At 59.1% G+C, this 20,463-nt stretch overlaps 2 protein-coding genes across 2 annotated transcripts; both read left to right on the top strand.

Moving 5' to 3' along the window:
- The first annotated feature begins 1,788 nt into the window (after nt 1–1,788).
- TMUB1 (transmembrane and ubiquitin like domain containing 1) lies at nt 1,789–4,225 on the top strand. Its single transcript, XM_067292147.1, has 3 exons — nt 1,789–1,849; nt 2,000–2,449; nt 2,818–4,225. Exons 2-3 carry the CDS (start codon nt 2,028–2,030, stop codon nt 3,170–3,172), a joined length of 777 nt encoding a protein of 258 aa, XP_067148248.1. The 5' UTR covers nt 1,789–1,849; nt 2,000–2,027; the 3' UTR covers nt 3,173–4,225.
- Nucleotides 4,226–4,640: 415 nt separating this feature from the next.
- FASTK (Fas activated serine/threonine kinase) lies at nt 4,641–20,240 on the top strand. The gene is made up of 10 exons (XM_067292139.1): nt 4,641–4,717; nt 5,688–6,309; nt 8,259–8,729; nt 9,344–9,492; nt 9,788–10,004; nt 10,211–10,370; nt 10,718–10,809; nt 11,249–11,882; nt 12,283–12,397; nt 20,041–20,240. The coding sequence occupies exons 2-10, from the start codon at nt 5,733–5,735 to the stop codon at nt 20,125–20,127; spliced, it is 2,502 nt and encodes an 833-aa protein (XP_067148240.1). The 5' UTR covers nt 4,641–4,717; nt 5,688–5,732; the 3' UTR covers nt 20,128–20,240.
- Nucleotides 20,241–20,463: the final 223 nt, after the last annotated feature.

Raw genomic sequence — 20,463 nt, 5'->3', positions numbered from 1 at the left:
GAAATATCTTTGTATATAAAAACTAAACTGGAGACAAAAACTACCCCACACTAACTTTTACATCTATTTTTCAAGATTTCCATCTTAATGAATCTCACAACTAGGATAATAGTAAGTAAGGGGAACCACAGAGTTCCTCAAAGGATCCCTGTAACTCTGTCAGTTTTAGCCTGAAACTTCTCCCGTTCACCTCCTGCTTGTATCTCCGCACCGCATAATCCATTTGCTCTCTGCCAGAGACCATTTCGTCACTAAAACACGACTCTTGCCAATGATGGGCTCTGCCTGTGGAATTTGCTGTCCTTAGCTGACTGCCAATCTTGTTTTCTATATATAAATTGAAGAACAGGATATCAGTTAAATGGTAAACAAAAACATTTTAGCTTTTAAACAGAACTGATGACTTCATGATACTTCAGTTGCCTGAGAAATTTAATCTGGAGAGTTTCCAAGAACATCATTGTCCCTAATAGCAGTCCCGGTCTTCCGGCCTCCCAGAGCGCCACCGCCGCGGCAGCACCGCCGCGTTGCCAGTGTTTGTGCTGACATCCGAACTGCAACGCTCTCCCGTTGAGCCCAGGCCCCGCCGCCGCCGCGGCTGCTGCTGGCAGCACCTCCCTTGAGGCGCCCCGGAGCACGAGGTCCCCCTTGGTCGGGCTCAGTAACACTGAGAATTTTCAACAGATAACGGCCAGCGAGGGAAGAGTCCCGCCACGGTGCGCGATGGCCTTTTGCCGTGCTCCTTCTCGCCGTGCTCGCCTTCCGCAGGCTGCTGCGGGAAACACTTGTCTCGCCCAGCTCCTGATTTCCGCAGCTAAAGCACCGAGCTGCCCGGGAGACAGAGGAAGGCGCACACCCAGGAAGAGAGACGCGGAGCATGGGGGGATGCGCCACCACAGCGGAGCCTTTCCCTGGCTGTGGAGACCTGCGCCGGGCCGAGGAGGCCACCGTGGTCAGGACGGACCAGAGGGCTCGCAGCAGACAGCCCCGATGGGCACCCGGGAGAGAGAGGAAGGACAGGGTGCCCCAGGGAAGGACAGACTGCCCTGCGGAGGGACAGACTGCCCTGGGGAGGGACAGAGCACCCTGGGGAAGGACAGGGTGCCCCAGGGAAGGACAGACTGCCCTGGGGAGGGACAGAGCGCCCTGGGGAGGGACAGGGTGCCCCAGGGAAGGACAGACTGCCCTGGGGAGGGACAGAGTGCCCCAGGGAGGGACAGACTGCCCTGGGGAGGGACAGAGCGCCCTGGGGAGGGACAGGGCACCCGGGGAAGGACAAAGCACCCTGAGGAGGGACAGACTGCCCTAGGGAAGGACAGACTGCCCAGGGGAGGGACAGGGCGCCCAGGGAAGGACAGACTGCCCCGGGGAAGGACAGGGTGCCCCGGGAAAGGACAGGCCGCCTCACTCCGCAGCCCCCTCTCCCTGCCTGCCCGGCTCGGGGCAGGTCTGCCGGGTACAGCCCGCGCTGGCCACCGCGGCGCGGCCCGGCCCAGCCCGGTGATACAGGGAGACCAGGCCCGGCGCGACCCCTCGACGCGCCGCACACGGAACCACAACTCCCAGGGTGCCAAGCGCGCGGGCCGGACTACGGCTCCCGGCGTGCCCTGCGCAAGGCCTTCCCCCTTCGCGCATGCGCCGAAGAGGTCGCCCGTCTCCCGGCACGCCCTGCGCGCTGGTCGGAACTACCCGTCCCGAGAGACCCTGCGCGGGGGCGCCGCCGGGACTACAGCTCCCGGCATGCCCCGCGGGGCGGGGCCGTCCCGACGTGCCTTGCGGCGGGGGCCGGTCCCCCGGGCCCGGGAGTCCGCGCGCGGGGCGGAAGTGGCGCGCGCCGGGATGGCGGCAGGTGAGGGGCCGGGCCCGGGGCCGGGGCGGCGGCGCAGCGTCCCGCGGGGCGGCGCGCCCGGGAGCCGCGGCAGCGCGGCGGCGCCCCTCGGCGCCTTCCGCCGCGGCGCGGCGGGGCCCGCGGCCTCACGGCGCTGCTCTGTGCCCGCAGGTCGGTAGCCGCCGCCGCCGCCACCGCCATGGCGCTGATCGAGGGCGTGGGCGACGAGGTGACCGTGCTCTTCGCGCTGCTGCTGGCCGCCGTGGTGCTGGGGCTGGCCTGGGCCTCCACGCGCGCCCCCGAGCCCGCCGAGCCGCCGCGCGCCTCCGCCGCCGCCGCGCCGCCCCGCGCCGCCGCGCCGCCACCCGAGCAGGGGCCCAGCGCCGCCCCGCCCGGCGGCGAGCCCAAGGCGGCAGCGGCGGCGGCGGCGGCGGCCCCCGATGGGCCGGGCGGGCTGGCAGCAGGGCTGCGGCCCCGCGCCGGCCCCGCGCCCGCACAGGGCGGCCCCGGCGAGGCGGGCGGCCCCGGCGACCCCACCATGGTGCTGCGGCTGAAGTTCCTCAACGACACGGAGCGCCTGGCCCGGGTGCGCCCCGGCGACACCGTGGGGGCCCTGAAGAGGTGAGGCGCCGGGCGGGCACCAGCCGCGCTCGTTCCTGCTGGCAGCTGGCGGCGTTCGCCCTGCTTTGCCTTTCCTGCCCTTCCTCGGAGCTGCTCTGAGCTCAGAGCTGCTTCGGTTCGCGCTTGATCCCGCCTGTCTCGGGGCGGTCGACCGGTGTGTTCTAGTGGGCACCTTCGCTTCTAGCAGCGCGTCTGCCACAGCTGATGGCAAAGGGGGGGATGCAGCCAGGCTTCCCACAGTCGGAGCAGATGGCGACCATGTTTGCAGCCTGGGCTGGAGAGGGGGGTAGAGCACTAAGGAGGAGGATCGCGAGGGACTGTGTATTGGTGAAAGCGTGATGTTTCCCTCCTTGTCTTCTCCAACCCAGGGCCTATTTCCCAGGCCAGGAGCAACAGGTGCGGCTGATCTACCAGGGCCAACTGCTGCGAGATGACACTCAGAGCCTGGCTGCCCTGCACCTCACCCACAACAGTGTCCTGCACTGCCACATCTCCCAGCACAGCCCGGCCCCTGCGCCCGGTGGCCCCCACGCGTCCGCTGACCCCGTGCACACGGCCCTCAACGTGGGCAGCCTCATGCTGCCGCTCTTTGTGCTCATGCTGGCCGTGCTCTGGTACTTCCAGCTGCAGTATCGACATGTCTTCACTGCCACCGCGACCACCTTCCTGGCTGGCCTCACCCTGCTGTTCAGTTTCATGGCCTTCACCATGTACCGCAGATAGCGTTGTCCCTGCACCCCTGAAAGGACCCTACAAGCCCTCCTACCTGGGAATAAACTTTGTACTGGGTGGAGTTTGCCCACTGCACCTGAACACGAGGGGGAGTCTGGGCTATTGACTGTATCTCCTGTTTTCTCTAGGGGGACTGTGTGACAGACTCCCCGCATCTGAGGGAGTCAGGTCAGGGCTCGAGCCCTGATGCCTAGCCAGGAGGTAGGTAGTGTGTGGCCCACATCCTTTAGTCCCTTGGCTCCTTTTTCTTTACGGCAGAGGGAGAAGGGGTGCTGCTGTAAGGGAGTCCCTACCTGGAGCCTGGTAATGCTAGTTCTGTGCTTCTGCCAGAGCCTTAATTGTTGCAAGTGCAAAGTGTTGTGCTACCTCTGGGGAGGGGAAATACTATATTGCAAGGAGCAAGTTCCTCTGCAGGATGGGTTAAGGTGTCTTGAAGCGGTCTTCTGTTAGCCCCTGCTAGGAGGAATCCTGCTGTGCAAATGGAGCCCGTCCAAGCTCGCCTGCCCCCCTCTGCTGTTTGCACATGTTCTGTGCGCAGGCTGGGCGCTCCTGTCCACGTGCTTGCTCATCCACAAACTTGCGTGTGGTGTAAGTGCTCCTGGGAGCCGTGTGTGCACATCTTCCCCCTGCACGCTTTAGTGCTTGCCGCCTGCACACAGACCCAGGCTCCGTGCTGTGTCCTGGTTAACTGCTTCCCCTGAGACCGAAGCTGTGCTACAAGCAACAGTACCGCGAAAGGGAGCAAGTCCTGCCGGCAGCCCGGACGCTGCCCGTGCTTTGGTCTTGTGGCGGTTGCTGTAAGGATGCTGGAGGGGCAGGTGCGTACGGCGCGTGGGCGTAACGCAGCTGTTGTCTGTGCGAGCGCAAACATTGTGTGCCCTGCTCCTGGCAGGGAGAGGCGGTTCCGGGCCCGGGGGCCTCGCCGGCAGGTCGCCAGCCCGCAGGCTCCCCTGGGCGGGCAGGTGGCGAGGCTCGGAGCAGCGGAGCATGTTGCTCACTAATGCTTCTTTTAAAATAAAAAAAACCAACTGTGAATGCTTAAAATAGAGCTGGTGTGTTGCTGCGCGAGGGAGGAGCGCCTGCAGGGTGGGGGGAAGCGAGCCGGGGAGGGGGCGAGGAGGCGGCGGGCCGGCCCGCGCGGGGCAAGGGGGAGCGGAGCCGGCCGCGCGCCCCCGCCGCCGCCGCGCGCGCTCCCGCCTCTGCTCCGCGCGCTCCCGCCGCCGGGGGCGGGGCCTCCTCGTCCGGCCACGCGTTCCGCAGGCTCGCAGTGCGCCTGCGCCGGGCGAGCCGCCCCCGCCCTTTCGCGGGGCGCTCGCTCATTGGAGGGCGCGCGGCGGCTATTTACATATGCTAATGTGCACGCCGCCGGAGCCCGCGCGCGCCAGGCCCCGCCGCCGGAAGTGTGGGCCGTGCCGGGGGCGGGGCCGCGGGCCGCCTCGGCCTTGCGGGGGCTGTCGGGAAGATGGCGGACTCGGTGTCCGGGCGGTGCTGAGCGGCCGGGGCGGCGGCGGGTCCCAGCGCGGCCGCGAGCGCCATGTAGGGCCGGGCCGGGGCCCGCGGGGCGCCGCGGGGGCCGGGGCCGGGGTCGATGCGGGCCGGGGGTCCGGCGGGTGGGGGCATCTGTGAGGGCCGGGGGCCCGTGGGGCCGGGGGTGCCGGGAATGGGGCATCTGTGCGAGCCAGGAGAGCCCACGGCTGGGGGGTCCCGGCGATGGGGGTCCGCGGGGGCCGGGGGTCCCAGTGCTGGGGGGGTTGTGCAAGCCGGGGGGCCCCACAGTTGGGGGGCCTGTGGGGCCGGGGGTCCCGGGCATGGGGGTCTGTGGGGCCGGGGGTCCTGGGGATGGGGCATCTGAGCGAGCCAGGAGACCCCACAGCTGGGGGGCCTGTGGGGCCCGGGATCCCAGGGATGGGGGTCTCTGGGGCCAGGGGTCCTGGGCTTGGGGCATCTGTGTGAACAAGGAGACCCCATAGCTGGGGGGCCTGTGGGGCCCAGGGTCCCAGTGCTGGGGGGTTTGTGCAAGCCAGGAGACCCCACAGTTAGGGAGTCTGTGGGGCCCGGGGTCCCAGGGATGGGGGTCTGTGGGGCCGGGGGTCCCGGGGATGGGGTATCTGTGCGAGCCAGGAGACCCCATAGCTGGGGGGCCTGTGGGGCCCAGGGTCCCAGTGCTGGGGGGTTTGTGCAAGCCAGGAGACCCCACAGTTAGGGAGTCTGTGGGGCCCGGGGTCCCAGGGATGGGGGTCTGTGGGGCCGGGGGTCCCGGGGATGGGGTATCTGTGCGAGCCAGGAGACCCCACAGCTGTGGGGCCTGGGCTCCCAGTGCTGGGGGGATTTGTGCAAGCCAGGAGACCCCATGGCTGGGGGGATCTGGGGGGGCTGGAGGGCCTGTGCTGGCGAGGGGGTCCCGGCGCGAGCTCCGCCGAGGCACCGTGTCCCTCGCTGGCTCTGGCCCTGCCCCGCAGCAGCGAGCTCGGCCTGCCCCCGCTCACCGCCCTCTCTCGTCCCGCAGGGTCTCCCTGTTCTCCGAAGCCTCTCGAGCCGCCCTGCCCTCGCCATGCTGCGCCTGCTGCCATGGCTCCGTGCCCTGACCCGAGAGTGTGTGCGGCCTGGAGTCCTGCAGGGCCTGGCTGCTGGTGACAGGAGTGGGGCCGGGATGTATCCCACCTGCTACTGTGCAGGCAAAGCTAAGCAGCGGGCTGTGCTGCTCCCCCTGGATCCCTACAGCCATGGGCTGTTGCACGCTTTTCCCCCAGACGTCTACAGGACTCGGGGCCATGGCAAGAGGAAGAGCTGGAACTTCATCCACGAGAAGATGAGTTATGACACCTTCTTCACCATGAAGCGCCTGATAGAGCGCTCGCGCAGCGTGGGGGAAGTGTTGCGGTGGGTCACCCAGAACCCCAGCAAAGTGTCTGCCAGCCACTACCCCATTGCCCTGCACAAGCTGGGCCAGCTCCTACAGCAGCAGCAGCAGCAGCAGGGCCAGGCCGTGGTGAACGGGGAAAGCCGTGGGCCCAGCCAGATGCTGGAGCAGCCGGAGTTCCAGGCGCTCTGTCAGGCTATCATCAGCGGCTGCTCCAAGTTCGATAACTTCAGCATTGTCAACTGCCTGTATGCTGCTGCGGCTCTGGGTGAGTGTGCCGGGCTCGCGAGGCGTCTGCGTGCTCGGGGGGTTGGTTGCCTGTAGTGGTTCGGGGAGACGGGCAGAGCGGTAGGATACAGGCAGGCGCTTGGGTTTTACGAGTGAAGGGAAAGCTTGCCAGCCTGAGCGCAAATGGAGAGGGAAGGACGTGCTGCAACAGGAGCTGGTGTCCGCTTCTATGCGCCAGTTTGCGTGTTAGCGCTGACCTGGTGGCACTGAGCTGTGCCCTTGGAAGACAGCGGCTCTGCTTGGGTTGTGTAGCAGGAAGCAAATTAAGCGAGCTGCTCTGGTAAAGGCCCAGCTGACTGGAACGCACGGGATGCCAGCCTGAAGGGCTGGGGAAGCACCGGCCAGCTCTGTCGGGCAGAACGCAGGTTAAACTGTTGCTTAAATTCTGTCCTGATCCCTGGAAATTAGCAAACTTTTAAGCACTGAGATGCGAGGTCTCTACCAAGTTCTGTATAAGCAGTGAGCGCTATGTTCTTGGACATTTAATACTCAGGAAAAATCGTTCAGGTCAATCCGGGTTCTTGTCCACAGCAACAGCGTCTGCTTGTTACAGAGCCCTTCTAGTTCTGTAGCCTCCAGCGTGAGCAGGGCTGGGAGTGCAGGCACGGTGTTGGGATGAGGCTCCCTCATTAATTTGGTTAAAGGTCTCAGAAGGCTCCCTGCATTTTTCTTCTTTCTGCTATGAAAGGGATTATGTTCCTTGGTTGCCTGTGACAGCAGGTGACTGGCCTCTGACCTGAGCACTTTCTTCCAGTCCTGTGTTCTTATGTTCCACTGCTAACATTTCCTGCCATTGTGTTTGCTTTTTTTTGTGGGTTTTTTTTTTTAAACCGCAACTGCACACTGGGCTGAGGTCTCCACTGAGCCATGTACAGAGACACCCAGTCCCTTTCTCGGGTTGATGCAGTAATTCTAGATCCTGCTAAAGCAGGGGAGGAAAGAAGTTTCTGTTTCCCCCCTCTGTCTCGCACTACTTGGTGTTTGTTGACACTGAACTCTTTTGGCTGTCGAGGCACCTCTCCCCTGAGCTGGGTTCCCCCCAGCCTGCTCTGGTGTGACCCACACTTTGTTCTCCGTGAGTCACCCTTCCCCGCTCACCATGCTTACCAGCTCATTAATAAAAATGCTAAGCAGCCTTTTTGAGGTCTTTCTTAAGGAACAAAGCAGCTGCTCAGACCGATTCTTCACTTTCCACCTTCTGACTGATTTTTGATTAATGATAAAACAAGGCATCTTACCCCATGCTGCCTTAGTTTCTTTAAAACGCTTTTGAAAATTGAAATCTTGTCAGCTGGCTTAGTAGACCGGTGGGCCTCATACAGGGTACATAATGCTTCGTGTGTCTTCTGAAAATATCTCTTCTGACGCCCGAAGGATGGCCTTTGCCTTTTTTCGTAACTGCGTTGTGCACGTGGCCACTTGTCTTTCAGTGACTGAATAATACATCCAGAGTTAGAGGAAAGTGTTTCCCCCCAACGCTGAGTTTGGAAATGGGAGAGGAGAAGGCTTTGAAAAGATAAATTCCTGTGATACAGGGACGCTTTTTGTTTCAGAAATGTGCTAACGTCTTATTTGGTTGTTTTACAAACAAAACTTTTAAAAGTACATTTTGAGATATGTTGTTCATCTTTAAGAAGTCTTAGACTAAAAAATAAACCTTTTCTTTTTGTCAGCAAAGTAAAATGCTTCGTCTTTGGTTGGGGGACGGAGGAATAATCCCTTTGCATGGCTCCAAATGATTTTTGCCGTTGTGTTGATGCACTGACTTTCTCTTCTGGCTTTGCCACATCTATGCTCTTTCCCTTTTTCTCGTTTGGTTTGATCACCAGCATGACAAATCTGTCTTGTGCCTGAGCTTCCCAGAGTGGTTGTGCCTAATGAAGACTAGAGGGGGGATCCAGGCGTCCCTGACCTCGTCTCCTTTTGCAGGCCTGCCTGGGGAGTCACCGCTGGTGCGAGTGCTGGAGGACGAGTCCCGGAACCGTCTAGGCCGCTTCAACCAGAAAGATGTCTCCATGGTGTTCAGCAGCGTGATGAGGCTTCACCCGTCCAGCCCGCACCCCCTGGTTGAGTCCTGCCTCAGCAGTTTGGAGCGGCACCTGGAGAAGGAACGCCACCCCCAGACCCTCTTTCTGCTCCTCTCCTACTACCGGCTCCGTGCGCAGGCGCTGCAGGGACACCCGGCCTCCGACCAGCAACTGATCAACAACCGCAAGATCCTGCGCCTCGTCAGGCACACCCTGGGGCAAGTGAGCGCCATGCGTGAGCATGAGCTGGCCCTGCTGGATGAGATGCTGGCTCTGTGCGCCCAGGAGGCTAACAACAAGGCCCTGGAGGCCATCTTCAGCTCTCAGCTCTTCTACGAGAACCGTCAGGAGCGATTCATCCGCAGTATGGCAGGTGAGGGCAGGGTCTGCCTGCGCAGGGCTCCAGCCTTGCCGACTAGCGTAAGCCTTTTCCCCACTGCTGGGTGCTTTGGGCTCTGTCCATGCACTTTACAGCCTTTGAGCCTCCTTTTTAGGCCCCAGAGGACATCTGGGTATGTGACAGCACCAGCTGAGGCCTTGCTGAGCACCAGGGCCTGCAGTACTGGAAGCTAGAGCAGAAGATGCTTCTGCATTGGGGCCACCCTGTCACTGACTTTCCAGCTTACCCCTTCCAGGTGCTGTGAGCCTACCTTACCTCAAGACTAGGAACAGGTTGGTTTCCGTGGCGATTGCTGCAGAGTGGTCCCAGCTCGTGGGACGTTCAGTGCAGCTCCTTCCAGCTGCTCTTCAGCTGCACTTTCTGGGTTCATATGAAAGGAATCTGAGCCTATTGGAAGCCTCACAGCTTGACGGTTTCTTGGAAACCTTCTGGATTTGTGGGGAGATGGCTCTGTTGCCCAGGTCTTGCTACCTCTTTCCTGCCTGCGTTGCCTTTTCTGGCCAGACTGCAGTTGCTCCTGGAGATCTGCAGTCTGGACAGAGTCAGGCCCCTCTGGCTGATATCGTGCTGTGATTTGCTCTCCGCAGAGTGGCTCCCCAGGAAGGCGGAGAACCTTACTCCCTACACCATGGCTCTCATTGCCAAGTACGTGGCCCGGCACAGGCTGCGTGAGCCACGGCTGCTCGATACCATTGCGAACTTCCTACTGAAACGCGGGGAGCAGCTCGACAGCAAGGTCAGCGTCTTGCCGCGGTCTGCTGGTGGACATCTGGGGCTGCCCGAGCGCCAGCGGAGAGGGCATCCCTTGGGTGTTGTCGGACAGGGGTATCTCACTGCTGTCACTGGGGGCTGGGATGTGCCCTGACCCTTCCAGGTTCAGTGAGGGCCCGTTTCTGTCCAGCTCCTGTGCTCCAGGTGGGGCATACTGTAGTACTCGGAGGCCAAGGAATAACTCTGGGGTGGGCCCAGGCCTGAGCTGTTGTTCGCCCTGCTGCTTGTCTTGGCCTGACACCCTCTCCTTCCGGCTGCAGGTGATCCAGAAGCTGGTGTTTCCCTTCAGCCGCATGAATTATCGCCCGTCCAACCACAGCGAGCTCTTCCCCAAGCTGGAGGCCATCCTGGAGCAGAAAGCTGGCAGCTCACCCCTGGCGACCGTCAACATCCTCATGTCCATGTTTCAGCTTAGCCACTTCCCCCAGACTGTCCTGCACCAAGTCTTCTCCCCAGCCTTCATCACCAACGTTATGAGTACGTCGGGCCTGTTCCAGGGTAAACCCATCCTTTAAAGCACGGGGGGTGGAGTGGAGGCGGATATTGAAAGCGTTAGGCAGAACAGGCTCTTCCTGGGAATGCGAGACCGCCTTGCTGGTGGTCAGTCCCACCTGAGAGAGAGCGAGACTGTGGCTGAGGAAGGGCTGCCAGGCGGTAGCTAGCCGGCTGTCCTGTCCCTGCAGGTAGTCCCTACGCGCTGATTGTGCGCCGCTACCTCTCCCTGCTGGACGCGGCGGTGGAGCTGGAGTTCCGCGATTACAGCGGTCCACGCCTTGACCCGCGCTACCGTGTCCTCATGTTTGAACATGCCCTGACAGCCGACGAGGCCAACAGGAAGTACAGGTCAGAGGTGGGAGACGGTGGTGCTTTGGGGAAGGGATGATCCCAAAGGAGGGGTGGTGCCGGGTGTAAAGGTCCATACATGAGCTCCAAAGCCCTCAGTGGCGCGATACGCTGTAGGCCTGGAGTTGTCGGGAGCATCTTTCCTGCTGGATAAGCTGAGGTGTGTCCTCCTCCTTGCCCCAGGACAGCAGAGCTCAAAGCTAAAGGGCCTTCTCGTTTCTCGCTCCCAGAAGCCTTCATGTCTCTGCGCAGATGTGCTCAGTGGGAGAATGAAGGTTGGCAGTGCTTGAGGGGACGGACTGGAAGTCCTCGCTAGTGTGTCTTCTGACCCTTCTTCCTCTTTTCAGTTACAAGGGGCTCGTGGCTGAGGCCCTGCGGCAGCTGGTGGGAGAAGAATGCTATCGGCAGGATGAGGTGCTGCCCCCGGGATACTGCACAGGTAGCCTGGCTGGGCACCCGGCTTTGGGGCAGGGCCTCGGCCCCGGGGGAGGGGGCTGCCAGTTTGGGTGAGTGGGGCAGCTCGGGGGAGAAAAGGAAGGCCCGCTACCGCCTGGCCGCTGGGGGGAGGCCTGTGGTGGGAGGGTGTTCGTGGCAGAACCAAGCTTGGCTGCTTTGTCGCCGCCTTCGCGATGCCTTCCCCCGGCACTGGGGGGACGGTTCCCCAAGTCAGCCCCTCGCCTGCGGGAGAGGCTCAGCTTGGCACGTGCAGCGTGAGGATTTCCTCCTCGGTGCTCCCCGTCTGCTGGCTTGGCTGGCGTAGTGTCTCCTGCTCTGGGGCATGGCGTGTCCCCAAATCCATGCTTTCTTCAGCCTGGCAGCAGTGTCTCATCAGTAGGGGGTCCTGGAGCCCTGTGCTGATCCATGTTCTCTCTCTGCAGACTTCCTGCTGTGGATTAACCGCTCAGGCACTGTGCTGCCTCTCTCCCGTGTCCCTGCAGCTTCCAAGGCTCCCTCTGTCCACACTACAACATCCCCTGCTGCTATTTCCTTGCGTTCTAGCGTCCTGGCCCTCACCTCGGACTTGCAGGACTTTGCCCCATTTGCTCCAGAGACGCCAAGCAGCCCCCCAGGCTCCCGGGAGAACAGTCTTGCTGGGCGCTTCCTGCCTACGCTCTGCCCTGCCCCGGGGGGTCCCTGCTACCAGCCCCCCTCGGACTATTACTGCAGTCTGAGCAAAGAGTCTTCCCTGGAGAGCCAGGGCAGCTCTACGTTAAGCAGCCCTTCCGAGTGCCTCTCCACGCAGCCTGCTGGCACCCCTGACTGCTCCCCGAGGGGCACTTCCACAGCCACCCTCTTCCAGTTCCCCATCAGCAAGATTCTGGAGGAGGAAGAGGCTACAACTGGCTGCCCTGGGCATGATCATAACTGCTTCCAGGGGGAGCAAGCCCAGGAGGAACCCGAGGAAAGGAGTCCTGCCCCCACCGAGGAAACCTGCCCTCCACCCTCTCCGTGCCGGCCCAGCCCCAAGAGAGGGCCAGGAGATGGGCCGCAGGGAGCTGAAGAGATTCAGAGGTACTGAGCAGAGCAGATCTGTGTCCCCACTCCCTTGCAGCAGGACAGCCGCCCCAGGCCCACACCAGCGCTGGCTTCAGCTCACTGGCAGTCGGCCCCAGCCCCCTCGTGCCCTACGGCCGTCAGGTACCCAGAGACGGCACCGTCTGTGCTGTGGAGACCCCTTTCCTTGACCGACCCTCAGGCACTGGAGCGCGGCATGTCCCAAACAGGATCTTGCTGCTCCTGCTACCACCTGGGTGCGGGGAGGCAGGCGGGGATAATGCTGCCCTTCATCTGCTTCTGTCCGTTTGTGGTTCTGGGGAGCCAGGCGTGGGTAAAGCTGCCGCCGGCCCTCTTGTCCGCCGAGCGTCTAACGCGGGGTAATGCTGCCCTCCTCCCCCTGCTCTGTCCTCTGCAGGGTGGTGCTGTCAGTCAATGACAAATGGCATTACTGCCAGAACTCCGACATACTGGTGGGCTCACGAGCCATGAGGGATAGACACTTGCGACTGCTGGGCTACTGTCTGGTTCAGGTAAGTGCCCGGGCTGCTCCGTTCCTCTCCTTTCCTCGGGCAGGAGTTGCCCTGATTGCCTAGAAGCGTGAGGCTGGGCCGAGCAAGACGGGTTACAGACTCCAGAGCTGGTATCCCAGCTGTAAACACTCCCTGAATTAGGAACTGTCTTTCCACACTTGCTGCTCGTTAGGGGAATTAGTGACTCATTCTCCCTGCTCCTTTTTGCCCTCCTCCGCTGCAAGATTTTTCCTGCGGCTGTGATGGCAGTACCAGCCCTGGTGACATGGTGGAAAGCATGTGCCTTAGCCTCTCCTATTCAGAGGAACAGCCCAGCCTGTTACTGTCCACTGTTCCTGCAAGAATCCTGTCCTACAGGTCTGCTCCTTGAAGTTAAGGCCCCAACCATTTGCTGGACAGGGTTAAAAGAAGGTTAATGTAGTTTGTCCTTGTCTGTAACGGAATGATAACAATTGTAGCGTTAGCTACAGGACCTCAGGGTGGGAATCAAATGAAGGCATTGCTTGTCTCTCTCGAGCTGTAATCCTAGCTGTTGGTTCTGGAGTCTTTCTCCGGTGTTTCACAGCTTTTGGTGCTGTGGGTAGACCTGAGCTGAATCTCCCTTTCGAGGTCTGTTTTGGAGGCCTGGCCTCTTGGGTTACAGCCTCTGGCTGCTCTGTGGCAACAGCTGCAGGATGGAGAACCCTTGAGACTTTCACTGCGATCTTCACAATTGTTTTCAAATTTCCTCAGAAATTTCAGATGTTACTTTAAGGCGTTCAGCTTCTACAAGGCTATTCATGAGAAGACTTTTTAGCTTGAGCTTAGATCTTTCTGAAGAAAACAGAACTCAGAAATGAAGGCCTCTTATCCCTGTTTACTTCTCCTCTTAAGAGGTCACTTGAATTACAGTCAGAGACCTACCAAATAGTCCCGTAAACCACATGCCTTAAAGCTTCTTACCTCCCCTGATGCAGACAGTACAGCATGCCAGCACGAACCTCCTCCTAATTTCATAATAATTTGCAACTTACATAGTTCAGAAGTCCTTGTTTATACATGGCTTTTGGCAGTCCCGTGACTTGAATGCTATTGTGGTATTTCCTTAGAGATTCTGAATTACATAGTAATGGAAGAGGATCAGCTCCCTTACTAAGAGTGCCCTGGTTTGCCCCTTTGTTGGATTTTGGGATGCCACCACAAGGCATACCCTGTCTCCAGAGAGCAGTGGGCATGACCAGGTCTGCTGTGTGAAAGAGGGTTGTTCGGTACCTGCAGTCAGACTCGATGCCAGTGTTTATAGGCTGTAGCTATGTGTCTGCATGCTGGGAATGCCCTGAGCAGAGTGGGATGCTTGGGAGAGCTGTCTCCATTCCCGCCTTGATGCTACTTCCTCTAAGAGTTGAGGGTAAGGATTGCTCTGCATGATGCTGTCTTGAGCTGCCTTTGTTTTCCGGCCTTGTTCCCAGCGCACGCGTGCATCAGCCAGGAAATACACTGGCCCCCCAGCTGGATATGGTTGTGCCCCTTTCTCTCTCAAGCTGGCTCTGGTAACCGTTACTGCTCATGTCCGCACACCTGCGGCGGGTCGGCGCTGTTGTGTGAGGCTGAGGCTACTGACGGGTAGAAGATTGTGTAATGGAGGCTTTGAGGAGGAAGAGTGAACGGGCAAAGATTGAAGGGCGCAGGCAAGCAAGATCGTGCTCTTGCTCCCAATGTGCACAGGATCAGGTAGTCTATCTGGCAATGAGCGGTTGGACTTCTGGGTCCCCACGTGACGGAGGCAGCAGGAGCAATTTTCACCCCTCAGTGTGCCAGAGCTGTTGTTCCTGGGTGCTCAGACTGGTGTGCAGCTACGAGTTGCGTTAACTTGCTTGCGGTGCATAAGAACAGCCACTGTGGTCCCATCCCATGTATCCTGTTTCCAACAATAGCCAGTGGCAGATACTTAGAAAATGAGTAGGAAGTAAATCATGTATAGCATGAATAGTTCAAGAACTCCTGTGCCAGAGCTTGTCTGGAGAGTTGTGCTTAATAGCCGTTGATGGACTGCTTTCTCATGAGCATTTTATTCCTTTTCTAACTTGTTCATTCCTCCACCTTCGCAGAGTCCTGTGCCAAGAAGCTCTATACAATACTGTATGCAACAAGTTCTTCTTGTTTTTAGACATGCTGTCTGGTCATTTGATGTGGTGCTCCCAAGTCTTGTATTAGAAGGGAGTGAACTACAGTTCTGTGGTTACCTCCTTCCTGTATTTGTGGTTCCAGAGCTCTCTGGCCTGTTCCCTTTGGTCATCTCTTTAAGACAAAGAATCCTGAACAGTTTTGTTCCTTCCTGAGTTGAGGCTGCTTCCCAGCTTGGTTGTTCTTCTTACTTTGCTACTTGAGGTTCATTTCCTCTACTTCTAACACTCTTAGAAAATCACAGAATAGTTGAGGTTGGAAGGGACCCCTGGAGATCATCTAGTTCAACCTCCATGCTCAAAGCAGGGTCAACTAGAACAGGTTGCTCATGACCGTGTCCGGTTAAATTTTGAATATCTTTGAGGATGGAAATAGATTGCTCTCTGGGCAACCTGTTCCAGTGTTTGAATACCCTCACAGTAAAAAAGATTTTTCTTATATTAAAAGCATTTTTTTTTCCTTATGTTTAAATGAAATTTCCTGTATTTCAGGTTTGTGCCCATTGCCCCATGTGCTGTCACTGGGTACCACTAAGAGTCTGGCTCTGTTTTCTTTACTCCCTCCCATTGGGCGTTTATACACGTAGATAAGATTCCCTTCCCCCGTCCCACACAAGCCTTCACTTTTCCAGGCAGAACAATCCCAACTCTCTCAGCTTCTTCTCATATGGCAGATGCTCCAAGCCCTTAATCATCCTTGTGGTCCTGCGCTGGACTTGCTCCGGTAAATCCATGTCTGTCTTGTACTGGGGAGCCCAGCACTGGACACAGCACTCCGGATATGGCCTCTTCACTGCTGAGTAGAGGGAAAGGATCACCTCCCTCTACCTGCTGGCAACGCTCTTCCTAATGCAGCCAAGGACACCGTTGGCCACCTTTGCCATGAGGGCACATTGCTGATTCACATTCAACAACTAGTCCACCTTTTCTGCAGAGCTGCTTTCCAGCCGGTCGGCTCCCAGCCTGTTCTGGTGCATGGGGTTATTCTTCCCCGTGTGTACGGGCCTTGGCATTTCCCTGCCTGTGGACCCATTTCTCCAGCCTGCTGAGGTCCTTCTGAATGACAGCGCAAACATCTGATGTATCAGCCACTCTTCCCAACTTTGTACCGTCTGCTGAGGGTGCACTCAGTCCCATCATCCAGGTCATTCATGAAGACGTTAATCAATACTGGCCCCAGTACTGACTCCAGGGTACACCACTAGTGACTTGCCTCTAGCTGGACATCGTGCCACTGATCACACCCCTTCGAGCCCAGCAGTTCAGCCCTCCTTTTATTTAAGACCTTCTCCCGTCGACTGGTGCGTTGCCTTCTGTCTGCTTGATCGCCGCTGGACTGTCTGTCGTGCCTGGCACGTTGCTAAGCTGTCTGAGTACGTCTGTGTGACTGCGCGCCAGGTCCCTGCTCCCGCTTGGATGCTGTTGATCTGGTAGCAGCAGCAGCACGTGTGGATTTGTTACTGACTAAGCAAGATTTCCTTCCAAGAGATCCTGCTTTTTTCCACGCCGCTGTGAGTAGGAGCTGCCCATGATAACTGTGAAGTACATTGCCAAGTGTTGATCTATTCAAACCCTTCCTTGCCTTCTTTCTCCAGTTGGATTCTGTTGGTTGGACCCTTGTGTTATTGCCGCCTTTGTGGCAGGAGGTGGGAGTGCCATTACAGGTCGCCTGGCACAGACACTCTGCTTTGCAGGGAGGAAAACTGCCCACAGATATCCTGACTCTTAGCCCTCTCCAAGGCAGGCTGCCTCTTCCTTTTCCTGGTGGTCCTGTGCTTTCATGGACAGCCAGCTCTTTTCCCCTTGGAGATTTCTTGGTAAGGACACGCTCCTTCCCTCCCAAATTGTTGTCCTGAACGACAGCCAGATTTGATACTCCCACAAACCCTGTTCTGGCTCTGGCACTCCTCGGTTCCAGGCTGTTTGGTTGAGGGAGCTTTCTGTTTTGATGATTCTTCTGTGGTCTCAGAAGGCTAGGCCAGCTGGGGAGGTGGAACCCGTGAAGCGAGGCAGTGAGGAAGAGTATGAAGCAGTGGAAGAAGATGGCTCCTTACAACAACTACCCAAACCTTTGTTTCAGACCCGTTGCAGCCAGGGGACTTGGTTTCTTCTCCCCAGATGAAGTTAGCAGCCCCCTTCACCCTTGCCCTGTGTGGACTGCCAGAGAGAACAGCTCACATCTGCAGCCTGTTCACCGTCCCGGAGGCAGCAGGCAGTTTGTCTGTTTCCCATCCCACCTGCACATCTGTGATGGTAGCAAAGAAGTCCTGAAGCCTGTGTAGCACCTGTGTCAGGATCCAGCCTTACCAGGGGGTCCCACCAGGGAGTGTTTCTACTTCTGCTCATTCTACTTTGTGTTCCTCCATGCCCTCTGCAGCTTGGGAAACTCCCGGAACAGCTGGGGACCAGCCTGAAGGATGAAAATCCCCACAGCTTGCTCTCCTGGGCCAAAAGTTCTGTTCTTTGTCTTTACATCTCTGTCAAGTTTCCCCACCCATCCCTTCATGACACCTACTGTTAGGGCTGTTTCTCAAAGAGCTGGTGAGAATACGCTTCCTTCTTTGCAGGCAAACTCCTATGTGTCATGATCTGCATCTCCTGAGGGATGGCAGTGGCCTCTCCAAGCAGCTATGGATGCTTCTGGTATAGTAGACCAATCCCTTGCCATGCATGGAGCGCTTCCTGACTAACAGCTCTCCTGCAGAAGTTCTGGCTCCTTTCAGACCCCTCCGGAAGGCCAGGCTCCGGTCCTGCTTTGAGGAGTTGTTCTCACAAACGCAGCACTCCAGGGCCTGCTCAAATCTTCTGGTATCCGTGAATGGTAGAGGGCCGCACTGGAGGCGCAGTGCTGAGTTGTGTGTCGCTTCCTTACAGAAGGGCCCTGCTTGCCCTCCTGCTGCATCCCGGACGCTGTCTCTCAGACCAGGCTGAGGACTGTGCAATAAGTGTGTTCCAGTTCAGAGCTGGTCCTCTCTGCCCTGTGAGCTGGAAATGGGAGCTGAGGTTGCCGGCCAAGAACTCCTCTGTGTGGATCCAGCTCTTGCACTGTGTCACTTGGAGCAGGATCTCCAAGCCTGAGGGAGAGGCTGTCTTGTCTTTCCTTATTCCCAGAGGGAAGAGGAAGGACTCCTCTCTTGTGTCCGTGCGGTGAGAAACAGGTGGCTGGACTGCGGTCAGGGTGAAAGCACAGATCCCGTTACTACGGTGTGATAAGACCTGTCGTGTGCTGCCGGATAGGACTGGCGCATGGGTTCCCCCTCTCCTTATTCCTGCTTCACGAGCAACGGTGGTGCCTTCTGGGGTATTGAACCGTGACTAACGCTGATGCGGAGAGGACGCTGGTGGGAGCCGGAGCCTCTTGTTCTTGTCCTTCTGGAGCGATTTCCAGAGGGCTGCCGCAGTGAGGATTCGCTTGATTCCCCGGACCTTTGTTGTCGCTGCTCTCAGCCCAGCCTCGCTGTGGGATGAGTGCGCTTCTGCACAACTGCATGTTGTAGAGCAGAGCAAGGGCTGTCGCTGCAAGTTCACAGCCCCAAACCAGGAAGTCCCTGAACTGCAAACAGGGAGAGCAGATGTTTTTTTTAGGAGAGTATCTGCCCTATTCCTGTCCACAGACAGTGGCTGAGTGTCTAAGGAAGAGGCAAGATATGGGCCCAGGCGGACCGCTGCTCTGACCCTGTGTGGCTGTGGCTGTTCTTGCGGTCTGGATGGCCAAAGTCTCACAGTCCTTCGGTAGTGCTGGCAGGAGCACGCTGGGCAGCAGGGGGGAAGTGGGTGTGTGTAGCACCGGGTCGTACTTGCTGTTCTAGATGCACAGATCAAACCTGACTCTGTGGACCTAAATCCAGTTTAATCAGCTTTTCCAGAGGGGTATTGAGAAGGGGTGGGAGCCCCAGTGCCAGTTCCCCAGGGGGGAGGAAGGAATGTGCTTCCATTTGTGTGAGCCCTAGTGCTCTCCTTCCTTAGCAGACTAGTTAAAATGAAGTCTGAGGGAAGAAGTGGTTCTCTGGTCTCAGCTCACGGCTGTAGCCCTTTCTTCTGGGGGAGACTGCAGAGCGGGAGGCTGACCGGTGCTGTGGCTGGCTCCATGCGCTGCCCGTTCACAGGAATGCTGTCAGACCATTCCGTCTGCTGGGGCGACCCTGCAGCAGCTGAGATGAAGTGCTGGGCCATATTCCTCTGATGCCTGTCCCCAAATCTACTGAGCAAAGACCCAATGGCTACTCCTTTCTGTCCCAGCTGCCTTGCGTGGTTTGCGAAAGGGGAAAAGGAAGCTGATGTCCTGCACCTTGGTCTCTCACACAGGCGCTTTTTATAGGTGTCTCCATGGGAGGCTGAGGGCACGGTCAAACCTCTGCAGAGCCACGTAGTCTGTGGGGTGTTTTGATGCTGCTCTCCACCGTTGCAGCTGGCTGTACCGGCTTTCTGCTGCTCCTTGGAGGAGCCCTGTGGAGTGGGACAGGCCACCTCTCCGCTGGCCAAGGCAGAAAGCGCCTGTTGCACGTGGAAGGTGCTGTCCCCCCTTCCCCTTGCAGGAGCAGGCAGGGAGACATGAGAGAGGCAATCAGAGCTAGCTGCAGAAGGATGCTGCTGCTGATCCTGAGCTGCAGGTGGGCGCCTCTTCTGTGCGGCTCATCGCTCTGCTCTTCCCTAGCTGCGGGGACAGGTGCCCGTGTGAAGCGTTAGGGTTACACTGAAGCGGCTTAACTCAGCTTTCCGCCAGCCGCTGGGAGCGATGCTGCCCCTCCAGCTCGTGATTCAGTTCGCCCCTGTCGGGCATTACTCCGCTTCTTCAGCCGCCTGCCTGTCCTGCTGCTGGTGGTCGGCGTGCCTTGCTGGACAGGCACCTTGACTTGGGTTCAAGCTGCGTTAAGGCTGAAGAGGCTCCCTGATGCTCGACCCTTGCAGCACGACGTGTCCTCCCTGTGTGCGTACCTTGTGTTCGCTGGACCCCAGCCTGGCCATGGTGGGAGGTCAGAGACGGGGCTGCAGTGTCTCCTGCCACCGTCTACGGTGGGGCAGGTGCCGGAGCAGGGGCAAAGCATTTAGAGAGCAGAGGCAGCACAGCGGCTCTTGGACTCTTGCCTGCGTCGGGGAGGCTGCCCCTTGGCTGTGCTTTGCCCTGCTGATCCGGGGCTGAGCAGCTGGAGCGGGGTGAGGTTCCTCTTCTCTAGCGCCGGACGGTCAGGGATGCGGTGGGACATGGCCATGCCGCGAGCACAAGGAGCTGTGGCTTCTCTGTGCTTCCTGAGCCCGTGGGACACATAAGCACTTCCTCCCCCCAAGAAGAAGAAGGTCTTGTGTCCCATTTCTCTCTCCCTTCCCCCCAAAGCCACCCCGCTGCCGCTTCCTCCAGCCAGGCGCAGGCTCCTGTCCCTGCCCCAGCCTCCGTGGCCGCGGCAGGCTCCGGAGGGCAGCGGCAATGGCCGAGCTGCGGCGTCGGTGGTGCTGCGCTGACCGTTTCTTGCTGTCCCCTCGCAGCTGCCATACACGGAGCTGGAGAAGGTGAGCGGCATCGAGGAGGCCAAGCACTACCTGCGGCAGAAGCTGAGGGAGCTGCGCTTCTGAGGGTCGCCCTGCCCTCGTCTCGGTGGGCGCTGCAGATGGACGCACAGAGTCCCTTGCCCCAGGGCGGGGAGGGGGGTAGAGAGCGGGCTGGGGGGGCACACGTGTGCCCCAGCCCTTTCCTGTGGGTGGGGGGGGAGACGGAGCTGCCCCCTTCCCTGGGGAAGCTGGGGGGGGGGGTCGTGGGGATTTGGCCTTGGGCACCTGCTTCTCGATGTGGGGCCGGGGTAGCGTGAGATATTTATTGCCGTTAGCGTGGGGAAGGGGGTGTGATTTGAGTGGTGCGTAGTGGGAGTGTTTGGGTACTTATTGCCTGGGGGGTGGGAATGTCCCTCCGCC

The sequence above is a fragment of the Apteryx mantelli genome, chromosome 2 (assembly GCF_036417845.1).
Source record: "Apteryx mantelli isolate bAptMan1 chromosome 2, bAptMan1.hap1, whole genome shotgun sequence".
Taxonomy (NCBI): domain Eukaryota; kingdom Metazoa; phylum Chordata; class Aves; order Apterygiformes; family Apterygidae; genus Apteryx; species Apteryx mantelli.
Note: the sequence above shows the minus strand (reverse complement) of the source record. Positions and strands in the feature narration are given on the sequence as shown.

Excerpts from the sequence above, each read along its gene's own strand:
- TMUB1 (XM_067292147.1), top strand. The coding sequence starts at position 2,028 with ATGGCGCTGATCGAGGGCGTGGGCGACGAGGTGACCGTGCTCTTCGCG. Across the intron at positions 2,450-2,817 it reads ACCGTGGGGGCCCTGAAGAG|GGCCTATTTCCCAGGCCAGG; the intron begins GTGAGGCGCCGG and ends TCTCCAACCCAG.
- FASTK (XM_067292139.1), top strand. The coding sequence starts at position 5,733 with ATGCTGCGCCTGCTGCCATGGCTCCGTGCCCTGACCCGAGAGTGTGTG. Across the intron at positions 8,730-9,343 it reads ATTCATCCGCAGTATGGCAG|AGTGGCTCCCCAGGAAGGCG; the intron begins GTGAGGGCAGGG and ends TGCTCTCCGCAG. Across the intron at positions 10,371-10,717 it reads GAGGCCAACAGGAAGTACAG|TTACAAGGGGCTCGTGGCTG; the intron begins GTCAGAGGTGGG and ends TCCTCTTTTCAG.